General features: G+C 35.8%; 1 protein-coding gene across 2 annotated transcripts in view; it reads right to left on the bottom strand.

The window, feature by feature from the left end:
• The window catches only part of LOC119838936 (phenoloxidase-activating factor 2-like), a 21,041-nt gene extending 7,389 nt beyond the window's left edge, over nt 1-13,652 (bottom strand). For both annotated transcript variants that reach the window (XM_038365082.1, XM_038365083.1), the window contains exons 1-3: nt 13,511-13,652; nt 1,398-1,593; nt 151-277 (exon numbers count right to left, since the gene is read on the bottom strand). In XM_038365082.1, the coding sequence (XP_038221010.1) occupies nt 151-277; nt 1,398-1,593 (323 nt within the window). In that variant the 5' untranslated portion in view covers nt 13,511-13,652. The remainder of the gene's footprint in view (nt 1-150; nt 278-1,397; nt 1,594-13,510) is intronic.
• Between the last annotated feature and the right edge of the window lie 1,421 nt (nt 13,653-15,073).

The following is a 15,073-nucleotide window of genomic DNA, read 5'->3' as shown; positions in this document are numbered from 1 at the left end:
TAGTGGGCATACACAGAGAAACTTTTAGATTTTATACTTTAACTAAGGTCTGGCCCTCACGGGCTCTTGCTCTATAAAGTGAGAAGATAACTTATATTCTTTCACCCCATCCCCTGGTTCCAGTGTCCCTGGATCCAGTATATCTCTCACCTTATATCGATAATGCCCACACCATCAGTGATCACTGAGTTGTTTGTGTTACAGAGGTAGTATCTGACACACTCTCCTTGTCCTCCATTCTCCATGGTGCAAGGAGTGTACTCTGTGTCTTGGTTAACTGAAAATAAATTATCGATACATTATCAAAGAATAGAAAAAAATTGATCACGAGGCGGGATTCGAATCCGCGTCTTTTTGCCAAACCATAGCAACGCCTAGCATCTCGACCACCCGTGATCCCGCGACAGTAATCCAATTTCTTCTACTCTTACGGTTTTATGTGCCTAAGATACCCCATGTTATCTATTGAGATGATTAAGAACCCACACAACCAATACGAAACGTTATTTCAATGATTACAATATTGTATCGATGGAACGCGGCCTTTGTTAAATTAAATTTTTAGTTTTATAGCATTGAAATGCTTCTAATGAGAAATTTTGAAAGAATAGAAAAAATGCTAATGCTAAAAATATCTAATAATGTGAAATAATAATAAGTCTATAGCACACATATTGCATGGCAGTCATTCTTTTTTATATTTAATAGACAGAAATGGTCTACTGTTTTATTTCATGTATAGGTTTTTATGAATAAAGATAGATATTCCTTCATAGCCCACATCTTACGAGCAACGATACGAGGCCTTTACCCATCCTTACATCCTTACTTTTATTATAGATGCGAAAGTGTATTGTGTGTGTGTGTGTGTGTGTTCGTGTGTGTGACTGTTTGTCTTTCCTTCACGTCGTAATTTTATTGTATGATTTTGCGTCTGGAGATAGTTAGGAGGCCAGAGAGCCCCCATAAGCCCCTTTTCTACACGATGAAATATATCATTGTCCTGAGATTTTTCTTTGCCAACTTGGGTGGAAGTGTTGTATGTGGTAGTCGAGCACGCTTTGGTACGAATTGGGCCAGCTCGCGCCGGGGATGTACCACACCCACAGAAGACCGGCGTGAAATAGCATTCTGCTGTGTTTCGTTCGGTGAGTGGGGGAGCTGGAGGCCCATATCCTTTTCCTTACCCTTCCCAGTCCTTTCCTTTATTCCTCTCGACAATCCTTTCTTAATCCCTTACCAATTCAAAGTCGGCAATCCATTTGTAAAGGCGTAAGGTCTGCAATGGACCTTACGTCTCTCCAAATGTCCATGGGCGGTGGTAGCGCTTACCATCAGGCGTCCCACCAGCTCCTTTGCCGACTGTGACACAGAAAAAAATCTTCATAAAATCTCACCTTTCGGCGGCGGCACGATGGTGGAGGGCGTCGCTTGGCTGGTGCTGGCACTGGTGACCGCGTTCCCTGATGATGGTGTACTGGGTGTACCGAACAATTCGCGTATTATCGCATCCAGATCACCGGTCGTGTTTTCATTCTGCGCCCTGCCGTGGGCCAGGGAGCACACCGCGAACAGTATTATTAATTTGTTCATCTGAAATTAACATCATCATTTTTACTCATCATCTTTTGTATTTCTGTGCGCGTTTGTTCGACGAGCACCTCCTGAACGGCTGGACCTTTTTTGATGAAATTGAAATTGATATAGGTGAATTCGGGAATGGTTTAAATTTACAATTCGAACGCGAGCTAAGCCACGAAACATGGAAAACCGCTCGGCAGATGTTTAAAAAACAACTTATATGGTAAAAGATAATAATGAGGTATAATTCAACTTATAGGGTATATTTTATTTGTCAAAAATAATACGATACCATATAACTAAGGCATAAAAAATTGTCTCTTTGGTATAGTGGTTAACGCGTGAGCGTAGAACCGAGGGGTCTTGGGTTCGATTCCAGGTACGCACAATAAAAAAAACGTCTCGGTCGGGCAGGACACAGAAGGTTGATCACCTACTTGTCCATAAAAAATCGATCAGTGAAACAGATGTATATCATCTGCCCCATACCCCAGGGGGCACGGGACTTCACTTTAAGACATAAAAAAATTTACGAAAATGTAAATGTCATTGGAAATGTCTTTAAAAATGAAATGGATGTTTTTACATAGTTTTTTGCTAGAATAAATAACTAATCCTACGAATATTATAAATGAGAAAGTTTGTGAGGATGTGTGTGTGTTTGTTGTTCTTTCACGCAAAAACTACTGAACCGATTGCAATGAAATTTGTTACGTAGACAGCTGGACAACTGGAATAACATATAGGCAACTTTTAACCCGATATTCCTACGGGATACGGACTTACGCGGGTGAAACCGCGGGGCGCAGCTAGTAATAAATATAGATAATATTTAAATCATAACATAAACAAATTAATTGTGTTTATTGCTAGATATCTGAATCATAAACATTTTCATTTTGCTAAGATTAACTCAGCTTTTTATCAAGTCGGAAAAAACGTCCGAGTTGGTAAATAATGACAATACTTAGAAGTCATTTAATCTGTTATTAATTACAACGAGAAACTATAAACAATATATTGTACGTTCCTATTTATCACTACCCGACAGCGACGAAGGAGGGTAATGTTTTTCAATCGTATCCCCACTAATATTATAAATGCGAAAGTAACTCTGTCTGTCTGTCTGTCTGTTACGCTTTCACGCCTAAACCATTTAATCAATTTTTTTGTAATTTGGAATGAAGGTAGAACGGAACTTGATAAAGGGCATAGGATAATTTTTATCGAGAAAAAATGGTAGAAGGAGTTGAAATAGGGAGATGAAATCGATATAACCGAATTCCACGTAGGCGAAGCCGCGGGCGGAGAGCTAGTTAATACAATAAAAATCAAATTATTACAGCTCTTAGTCGCACTATATAAAACTTGCTATAAAGATGGAAGTATGTATTGTAATTTGGGGCTAATAAACCAAAAATTATTTAATGAATATCTTTATTGCTTTTTAAATTTAATTCAGTGATTATTTACCTTTTGAGTTTCCTTATAGTCCATTTACATATATACGATAATCCATTAGCGAATTAGGAATTGCATCGAATAAAAAAATTTAATGAGAATCACTGCTAGACCGCCACCATGGTACGTAGTAAGTAAATCAATTTTGTTTATGGACAAGTAGGTGATCAGCCCTCTGTGTCCTGCCAGACCGAGACATTTTTAGTGCGTCCCCACCGGGAATCGAACCCTGGATCGCTCGCTTCTACGCTCACGCGTTAACCACGGTACCAAGGAGGCGGTCAGTTTCGGGCGTAACTCGTATGACTCTTCCTGACATCTATTGGCGAATAATAATACTATTTTTTGGCGAATAATTATTATTAATTAAGTAACGAAGTAAATGAGTGTTTGCTTTGAGGTTAGACTAATTGTTTATATTGTTTTGTGTCTCCTTAATTCACGTTAAACCGAGCAAAGCTCGGTCATCCAGCAACTATTAAATTTAAAAGCGAAATTGTTGTCATTCAGTTCCATTCTAGAATGTCCCATATCAGTGACCTTTTTTCTAGAAGAATCCTTCAGTTGCATAAACCCATCTATTACATGACCGCGTGTAACCTCGCTTCACCTTCTCTATAACCGGACTAAAACAAGTATTGACCTTGTACACTCGTCTTCTTTATTTATACAACAATCGGGTTTTTTAGAATATCTCAATATGTTGAGGAAAACGGTGAATAAACGTATTTTTTGATTATTTTAGTAATTCAAGGATTATTGATGTATTTCAAACGACGGATGATGATTTATTTATTTATCTTCTTAATATATAAAAATCCAGTGTTATGATGTACGTTCCGAATGAACTCTTCACCAACTCAACCTATTTTGATTTGGCATTTTATGTGTAATTTGTTCCAACGTAAGATATAGGATAGTTGGTATTTTCTTCCGTTTGATTTACGCGAGTATTATATATACATTTAGAAATTAATTAGTGGTGTGGAGCGCGTAGTCTCCCGCTCGCTGTATAGTGTTCGAAACGTTGGGTTTATAATTTAACTAGCTTTTCGCCCGCGGCTTCGCCCGCGTAGAATTCGCTTATATCGCGCGACATGGTAAGGAGTATTTTCTTCGCATCAAAAAGTATGGTTTGTTCTTTCCCACGCTTAACTCCATCTTCATACCAAGTTTCATCAAAATCGGTTTGACAATAACGAACTTTCATACAAACTTTCATCCCCTCTTTCAACCCTTTCTACCCTTTTTTCGCGTTAAAAAGTATCCTATGTTCTTTCCCAAGTTCATTTCTATCTTCATATCAAATTTTGTCAAAATCGGTTCAGTGGTTTTGGCGTGAAAGCGTAACAGACAGACAGACAGACAGAGTTACTTTCGCATTTATAATATTAGTAGGGATGAATAAATCGCGTTTAAAATACGTTGACAAGTTTTTAATTTCTATAGGACAGTTTTTATTTCGATTAATTGTCCCAATAATATATAATTAACAATTAATTTTGCCACAGCAGCGCCTGGCCGGGTTTACTAGTTCGATATACAATTTAGCGACGATTCAAACATTTAGCAAGCGCAGTCACGGCGCACGAGTAGTCCGAAACATCACATTTTGACGGTATTTAAAATAAATACACATTATACAAACTGAAAACCCGCTTATCATAGAATCAACTAAATTGTCTCACTTGCTCTTATACAGAGTATACGTAAGGTAATTATTTAATGCTGGCTATACTAAACAGGATAATGAGATAAACTCGTAATATTATTGTATTTTGTTTCCTTTTCCTCACCCTTCCCTTCCCTTAACATCCCCTTAAGGTAAAAGGAGAATATTGACGATTGGCCAACCATTCCTTCTTTCCAATTGTCCCCATTAAAAGCGGGTAGCGAATTCGCAGAGGCACTACCTCTGTGAATGTCCACGGGCGGTGGTGATCGCTAACCATCAAGCGAACCACCAGCTCAGTTGCCCGCTTATGACATAAAAATATCTCACCGACCCTGATAAGTGTACAAAGTTTGAATTAAGTTAGTCCAATTAATGTGGGTCAATTTTAATCTATTAGAGTCAGTTGCATACAAACATACAGGTAAAGTTAATAAACGCGTGTTTAAAGGGTTAAAATGTACTCAAAAGTACTGAATCGAGGCTAAGCTGTATGATACGGGTCATAAGTATTAAAAACATATATTTTTAAAATCATCATAATATATATTTTACTAGCTGCGCCCCGCGTAAGTCCGTTTTCCGTAGGAATATCGGGATAAAAAGTTGCCTATCTGTTATTCCAGTTGTCCAGTTATCTATGTACCAAATTTCATTGCAATCAGTTCAGTAGCTTTTGCGTGAAAGAGTAACAAGTATACACATATACATACATTCATCCTGACAAACTTTCGCATTTATAATATTAGTAGGATAGGATAAGCTACATTTATGGTACAGTGGTTTACACGTGGATGTATAACCGAGTGGTCCTCGGTTCGATTCCCTACGGAGACCCATAAAAAAAGCAATGTCTGGCAGGACACAGAACTTACTTGTCCATAAAGAAAATCGATCAGTGAAACAGGTGTATATTATTTGCCCCATACCCCACTACGGGTCATGGGACATCACACTTAACATGTGAAATATAAACTTTAAAGATCAAAAACTTATTTAATAAATTAGAATTACTATTGAAGAGACCTTAAATCGTGTAATTAGTTGCCGGCTCCGGCCAGTTCAGACAGTTTTTATGTAATCATATAAATTGCTTCCTCTGCTTTATCCTACTAATATTATAAATGCGAACGTTTGTAAGGATGTGTGTGTATTTGTTGCTCTTTCACGCAAAAACTACTGAACCAATTGCAATGAAATTTGGTATGTAGATAGCTGGACTTAAAACTTTTATCCGGATATTCCTACGGGATACGGGCTTACGCGGGTGAAATCGCGGGGCGCAGTATAAAAGAACCCCCGAAAAATGTCTATGTTCTTATCTCTGACATAAATGTTTAAGCTTGAACTAACACGTTATCATAAATAATGTAAAGACCCTCAATAAAATGAAATGCAATCAAAACCGCGGACAAACCCTTATACCACAATAATCATATAAAAATCCGTGTCAACACACTTAGTAGAATCTTTTTAGCGCGTTGTCCAAACAGCTTTAACATTTTATTATAATAACTCGTTCTTGCTAAACTGTTTTATTTGCATAGTCTGTGCTAAAAAAAAAACATGAATCTGTGGCGTAGACTGACGTAATATAAGAATTTGGCGCGTTATCGTCAAAATTTAATAAAGGCTTATTTATATTAATTCGTTTTGTTGTTAGGGACTTTTTGTATAGATTGATCAATTTGAAGTGCTAATAAAAATATCTAATAATTATTAATGTATTGGTACCTACTTCTTGTGTTAGACTTTTTGTGATCATGCTTTTAGTTTTGATTCGGGTTTTCTAAATAAACAAAAACAGATTTTTTATTTCTGCTTATTTTTAGACATTTAATTTGGCGGGAGAAGAAATTTAAATAATGTATACTATATTCTCATGCTTTATTTTACGCGAGTGTTATTAATGTAGAAATTAAAGACTTTTAAACGTTGGTTTAGAAAATTTAATGACTAAATCGCGTTTTAAATCCGTCAAAAGTCTTTAATTTCTTTTCTAAAGTCTCTTTGCTCTAGTCGGGGCATATAGCGAGTTTAGGCCAATTTAAAGAAGCTTTAAAGCTTTAAAGAAGCTTTTGGTCGCAATCTTTTCGCTGCTATACCTACTATCTTACTGTTATCAATTACTAGCTGCGCCCCGCGGTTTCACACGCGTAAGTCCGTATTTCGTAGAAATATCGGGATAAAAGTTGCCTATATGTTATTCCAGTTGTCCAGCTGTCTACGTACCAAATTTCATTGCAATCGATTCAGTAGATTTTGCGTGAAAGAGCAACAAACACACACACATCCTTACAAACACTCGCATTTATAATATTAGTAGGACTAGCTGCGCCCCGCGGTTTCAGCCGCGTAAGTTATCCCGTTGGAATATCGGGATAAAAAGTTGCCTATATGTTATTCCAGTTGTCCAGCTGTCTACGTACCAAATTTCATTGAAACCGGTTCAGTAGTTTTTGCGTGAAAGAGCAACAAACACACACACATCCTTACAAACACTCGCATTTATAATATTAGTAGGACTAGCTGCGCCCCGCGGTTTCACACGCGTAAGTCCGTATCCCGTAGGAATATCAGATTAAAAAGTTGCCTATATTTTATTCCAATTGTCCAGCTGTGTTCGCATCAAATTTCATTGTAACCGGTTCAGTAGTTTTTGCGTGAAAGAGCAACAAACACCCACACATCCTTACAAACTTTCGCATTTATGATATTAGTAGGATTATAATAGTAGGATGAATAAAATTTGCCACAGAGTTTGAGACCCTGGAGAGGACAAAGGATAGTTTTGATCCCGGAAAACCCAGGAACGGTAAATATGTGGGGCCAAACCCCAGGACCGATGTTATTCTTAATCACGCGAACAAAAATTCTGTAATGCTTATAAATACACATAAAGGCAACTCATTATTATTTTACTACGAATTTATTGTTAAGTAGCTTTGCGGGAAATTTAGGGAATTTGATTATATCGCTTTCATCTCCCTATTTCAACTCCATCTACCATTTTTTCTCGATAAAAATTATACTATGCCCTTTCCCAAGTTCAGTTCTACCTACCATACCAAATTACAAAAAATTGGTTCAGTGGTTTAGGCGTGAAAGCGTAACAGACAGACACACAGACAGAGTTACTTTCGCATTTATAATATTAGTAGGAATAATGAAAGGCGTGTATTATATAAGATATGACCTCATATGACCTCCAACATCGTCAGTTTCACATAGTATAAAATAAAGTCGCTTTCTCTGTACCTATGTCCTTATGTATCCTTCTACTTCAAAACTACCCAACGGATTTTGATAGAGTTTTTTGTGACAGATAGAATAATACAAGAGGAAGGTGTATGTGTATAATAAAATCTGTTGAACTACCCCGAATTTAACGCGTGCGAAGCCGCGGGCAAAAGCTAGTGTTATATAAATGAAAACTTTAACAATCTGTAACTGGTAACATTTATTGCGTTATCTTCAAAATTAATAAATAGTTATATACAATTAGTTGGTAATTAATTATTAAGCTTTTTCGTATATATAACTGAAATGATTTTTAGCAAGTGAACTTAAAATACATCGAATAAAATACGTCATAATCGCTATATTGTGTAAAATAAAGAAGTTTTCTCTTTTTTTTTTTTTATGTCATAGCGGGCAACTGAGCTTGTGGTTCGCCTGATGGTAAGCGATCACCACCGCCCATGAACATTCGCAAAGGTAGGGCCTCTGCGAATGCGCTGCCCGCTTTTTTGGGGTAAGGGAAAAGGAATGGATTAACGACTGGAAAGAAGGAATGGACTGGGGCGGGTGAGGAAAAGGAAACGGGCCTCCGGCTCCCCCACTCACCGTACGAAACACAGTGGCATGCCACCATTTCACGCCGGTTTTCTGTGGGGGTGTGGTGCTTCCCCGGTGCGAGCTGGCCCAATTCGTGCCGAAGCGTTCTCGACTACCACAATAAAACCTGATCTCTGCCTGTCCATATGTCCCTATGTATGCTTAAATCTTTAAAATTACGCAACGGATTTTCACAGGCTTTTTTAATAGATAGAGTGATTCAACCTGAAGGTTTATATGTATAATAACATCTATTAAAAATCTCCAAATTACGTGCACAGCTGCAGGCAACAGCTAGTCACAGTATAAATACCAGCATACAGTAGTGCAATCGCCTGTACGAGCGCCTCCTTGGTACAGAGGTTGAGCTTAGAAGAGGGGTCCTGGGTTCGATGCCCGGTGGGGACGTAAAAAAAATGTCTCGGTCGGGCAAGACACGGAAGGATCACCTACTTGTCCATAAAAAATCGATCAGTGAAACAGATGTATATCATCTGCCCCATACCCCACTAGGGGACACGGGAGTTTACTTCTATACAACACTTTTGATCTTCTAGAACAAAAGCCACGTCTAGATTTCTAGAATATGTCACGACTCTCATAACTCAATACCAGAAGATAAAGTTATGATGTAAACGTAAAACACGCCCCCTAGTGGCCCGAGTTGGTGACAGCTGGAGGTACTATTCAACGAGTAAGGTATCTTCTTCTATCTTAAGTATCAAGAGACGTTCGTCCCGGCTCCGTCGGGATATCCAGATTGCTATTCTCAAGGGAGCATTTAATCGAGATAAAAAATGGTTGCCTGTAAAGTCGGTTTTACGGGCGAAGATTTTACGTGACAACGTCTTTTTCTCGGTAGAATATTTATTGGTATGAATATTATTAAATTGCACAATAGGAACAAGGAATTGAATGAAAATAAGAATTGCACAAATTTTAACTATAGAAAATATATTTTGTTTACTAAAAAGACAGAGACAGAGACACAAGCACGCGCCGATTCAATGCGCCTAATTCTCTAGTGCTGCGCGCGCGGCGAACCGATCATAGTTCGGTGACTCATCGTAACGTTACCGGGCGTTACACTTTTTCATGAGTGACTCCGAGCCGCAACCTAATTTAAGACGTTGTCACGTCAAAAAGTATCCTATCACACAAGAAATACCCTGTATGTATACCAAATTTCACAAATCCGTTGAGCTGTTTCAGTGTGATTGACGGGCAAACATCTAAACAAACTTTCACATTTGTAACATACAGTGTGAACGAGGAATCTAATGCGCTCAAGAAAATTCCAAAATCCCTTGAACTCCCATACTAAAACGTTTGTTGAACGACTGTTTAAATATTAGACTGTGGCATTATCATAAAAACTCCTTGATTAAACAAAATGTATGTTTATTTTCTCATTAGCCTATAATTAATTATACAAAATAAATATTAATCTATATAAGTGTGCGATAAAATAACTTGGAACTCCCCGATAGTTAAAGAAACCTGTAAAAACCCCAGGCTAAAATAATATGATAAAAACCTAAGGGAAATTCCCTCTTCCTAGAGGTTACAATACCTATTATGGCATTATAACCTCGAGGAAGGTTTTATTAAGGAACCCATTATGTTATCTGTGCCCCTTAAAAGAAAAAGAATTAGAGATAGAAATACTTTTTTTTATTATTATTTGCCGCCACTTAAAATATAATATACTTATATCTAAAACAAAATACATATAAAAATTAAAAACAGTAAAAGTGGCCTAAGGGGCTCCCCGTCAGCAATGCAGCAACCAATCTATAGTAATATTATGAAGCTGAAGAGTTGGTTTGTTTGAACGCACTAACCTCCGGAACTATTGGTCCATTTTGAAAAATTCTTTCAGTGTTAGATAGCCCATTTATTGAGGAAGGCTATAGGCTATATATGTACCACGGACGAAGCCGGGGCGGATCGCTAGTTTAAGAAGAAAGAATATACATCTTCGTTACTTGACCTTAGCCGTATAAAGACACGAATTATTATCACATCTGTTATATGCCTAAGTTTTAAGTTTTGAAATCAACAGACACTTTAGTCGTAATGTATAGATTACTAGCTGTTCACCCCGGCTTCGCCCGTGGTACATATATAGCCTATAGCCTTCCTCTTATTTCACTCAGCAAAGTTGCAGCTTTCTAACAGTGAGAGAGTTTAAGAAATAGGTCCAGTATTAAATTTTTAGTTTTATAGCATTAATATGCTTTTATAAATGAGACATTTTAAAAGAAAAAAAAATTTGATCACAGGGCGGGATTCGAACCCGCGTTTTTTGCTACGGTTTGGCAATAAACGCGTGTTCGAATCCCGCCTCGTGATCAAATTTTTTCTATTCTTTCAAAATTTCTAAATCGATTCAGTAGTTTTTGAGTTTATCCATTACAAACAAACAAACAAGAATGCAAATTCTTCCTTTTTTAATATTAGTTTAGATAGTGTAGAATGTAGATAAACAAATTATACTCTTAGAAATTAAAAACTTTTTAACGGATTTTAAACGCGATTTATTCATTATATCAGTCTCCCCGTGACCACGCTCGCTGTAAAGTGTTTGAAACGTCGGGTTAATAATATAATGAATAAATCGCGTTTAAAATCCGTTAAAAAGTTTTAATTTCTAAATTACAAACTCAATTAACATTCGTTACAATGGCAATATTTCATTTAGCAATAATTAAAGGCGAGTGTACTCGTGGGCTTGTCTCATTCAGATCTCAATAATTTTAGTATGGATTTTATAGTATTGCTTAGAGCATTTTTATGCCGGAGGCCTATTTCCTTGTCCTAGCCCTTCCCAGTCCATTCCTTTTTTCCATTCATCAATCCTTTCCTCATCCCTTTTCCCTTAAAAGCGGGCAGCGCATTCTCAGAGGTCTGAGCTTCTGCGAATGTTCATGGGCGGTGGTGATCGCTTACCATCAGGCGAACCACCAGCACAGTTGCCCGCTATGACATAAAAAAAAAATGTCTAGGCAGCTAGATCATATTATAGTGATAAAGTCTATGTTTTACGCGGTGAAACACATAGATTATACATACATACATACACTAATCCTACTAGTCCTACTAATATTATAAATGCGAAATTTTGTATGAATGTGCGTGTGTGTTTGTTGCTCTTTCATGCAAAAACTGCTGAACCAATTGCAATGAAATTTGGTACATAGTAAGCTGGACAACTTGAATAGCACATAGGCTTTTATCCCGATATTCCTACGAGATACAGACTTACGCGGGTGAAACCGCGCGGCGCAGCTAGTATTTTCATATAAATAACGTGGCCGATGTCCCAGACTTATACTATTATAGGTACTAGGTACTATATAATAATTATAGACCGTAAATAATCTTGAATGAAACATTATCACGTACTTGTAATTAAAATTTATTCAAGTGATTAGTTATTAGTAGTATATTTTATAATAGTATATATTTTATAATATTATCCTACTAATGTTATAAACGCGAAATTTTGGAAGTGTGGATGGATGTATGTATGGACGTTAGTTACTCTTTCACGAAAAAACTAGTCAGCCGATTGCAATGAAATTTGGTAGGTAGATAGCTGGATAACTGGAATAACACATAGGCAACTTTTTATCCCGATATTACTACGGGATACAGACTTTTGCGGGTGGAACCGCGGGGCGCAGCTAGTACGTATATAAAATTTCCTCTTGAGTAACTCTATCTAGTTTAAAAATCCCATCAAAATCTGTTGCGTAGTTTTAAAGATCTAACACACAGACACACAGACGGAGCAAAAGCAATGGCGTAAAACGCGAAGAATTTGAACTCGAGCCTAGTGTTAAAATCTTCTAATATATAAAATTCTCGTGTCACAGTTTTCGTTGCCATACTCCTCCGAAACGGCTTGACCGATTTTGATGAGATTTTTTGTGCTTATCCAGTATCTATGAGAATCGGCCAACATCTATTTTTCATCCCCCTAAATGATAAGAGTAAGGCAAAACAGCGTTTGCCGGTGGCAACTAGTATATTATAAGAAATTAAGACATTTCGCTTATCACTACATAGTATTACATAAAGTCGCTTTCTCTGCCCCAATGTCTATATGTATACTTAAATCTTTTAAACAACGCAACGGGTTTTGATGGTTTTTATTATAGATAAAGTGATTCAAGAGGAAGGTTTATATGTATAAAAATATATATTTAACAACTCTCAATTAAACGCGTACGAAGCCGCGGGCAAAAGCTAGTTCTCTTATATTTCATAATAAATAAGTCTCTTTTTAGGTCTTATTTGCATTTATCTACACAAAGGTCATAGGTCATCGTAACATAATAAGAAACATACATATACTTCACTTAAAACAATAACACATCTTTAACCGCAGTCGGGTAAAACCCTCCGCAAGTAATAAACCGAAATTATCTAAAGTACTTATCATGTCTATAGTAGATAATAAAATTTACTTAGCATCATCCATAAATCTTGTATAATTTTAACATGTTTTCATTAGCTTCTCCCATTCCTTGAGACACGATACTGACGCACTTTAAAATTACAATTACATTCATACTTTGTATACCAATCAAAGATCCGTGACAATACAATAACTTCATGAATTTACCTTATTATCGTAATTAAGATGGCTGGGATTAAATAAGTTACGTATACTCTGTGTAAGAGCAAGTGAGAGGATTTAGTTGATTGTATCATAAAAACGTGTTTATAAGTTTTATCAAACTATGTTTAAAGTATTATTTGTCCAAATACTAAATAGTGAGTTGTTGGTATCTCAAAAGTTATAAGATTTAGACAAGCGAAACACATCACGTTTATATATAGCCGACATATTCTATTAATCGCTAATGAAAATTCAATATATATTTGTTATTCTAATATAAATAACGATATACAAGTGCTATTAAGTAAATAATAAAAACAAAGACTCACGGTTTTAAATCCAGCATCACGTCGTACCGTCACGATGGTCACTTAACGTTTAAACATAGACAACTGTGTTTTATTTTCCTTAACGTTGACCTCCGTCGTAATCACGACATTATAATATTAATAAATAAGTCGATTGTATCATCGTCTGTCCGATTTAATGTAGTAACTTATAACTATAAACTGTGGGCATATACGTTCACAAAAATCCCATGAATTCTGAAAAATTTTGCTTATAATAAATAAACCCACATTTTTCTGTTTTCCCGCCATTGAGTTTTAGAGTACAACTGTTTCTGTCGCGAAATTAAACTTGTTATTTATATGAAAATATAATAAAATTCTTCTGTAAGCAATCTCTTTAAAATATAATATGCAATGTCCCATACTTGAATTAATAAAATGCATTACACAAAGAAACCGCCTTCAAATTTTGGGAATACCTATTGCTACGCATTGGTTTTTCTATATAATGCACACAGATTATCCATAATTTGATATCAGGGTTCATTTAGATCAACTGATAAGTTTTTAAAAATAAAACTATCAATTACGACTTCAATGTATTTATTATTATGATAAATGCATGTGTATATTAAAAATATATAGATACTGTCCGTTATTATTATAATTAACAATATAACTATAAGAGTTCATTTTTAAAAGGTCACAGGTAGTTCAAGGTCAGGGGTATGTCACTTCCATACATTTGATGAATACGTAAGTTATCATGCTATCTATGTCACGGTACACATCAACTTTAGGACCGAGCCCAAATAGATCACTAGATGGCAGTAATATCTAGTTTCAAGTTTCATATTTTTAGTTTCAAGTTTGACGTTTGAAAACTATATAAGTGTATAATCTATGGTCACACCATTCACACAATTGAGCTTTAGTTATATCTATGAATTTATTAATGGCTAGATATCACATCTTTTGCGAGTTTTAATATTCTATCATAAAAAATGATATTTTTTCAATGTTAATGCCAGTTTATTTATTTTATAAATATTTAAAAACATTTGTCGTTATCATTCAAGATAGTACTTACGTAGTGGTAGTGCTTACGTCAAACGCATTGATTCTCTTTAATCTGTGAAATTATAAAAAATTATACAAATGATCAAATTAAAACTGCAAACAATGTACTCTAGATGTTGCAATCTGAATTATATATTATTTCCTGACCGTTGCATGATCATTCCTTTTTATATTCATCTCTTCAATTACTTGGTACATCCTTCCCTATATCTATCAATTGTCTCTTAATCCTGTAAAATTGTTTGAAGTCATTGATAATTTTATTTGTTTTTATAATATAAAATTGTAAATAATCATTGTACCTTTACTATAACAGAAGATTTATAATACTATAGAAGTTGTGCTAGATTTTATTTTACGTAATGCAATTTTTATTAAAGTATTTATATTAGTGTTTCAATATTTGGTAATCAAAAGTGATAAGTACTGCTTCTCTGATTATACGTATGCTTAAATCTTTAAAGAAAGTTTGTTATGAAAGTTATTTCCCTACCTTTATATACTTAACACTGGCAAATAGTT

Source organism: Zerene cesonia, unplaced genomic scaffold, assembly GCF_012273895.1.
Source record: "Zerene cesonia ecotype Mississippi unplaced genomic scaffold, Zerene_cesonia_1.1 Zces_u006, whole genome shotgun sequence".
In the NCBI taxonomy this organism is placed as follows: Eukaryota; Metazoa; Arthropoda; class Insecta; order Lepidoptera; family Pieridae; genus Zerene; species Zerene cesonia.
The sequence above is the reverse complement of the archived record's forward strand: the minus strand, read 5'-3'. Positions and strand labels throughout refer to the sequence as shown.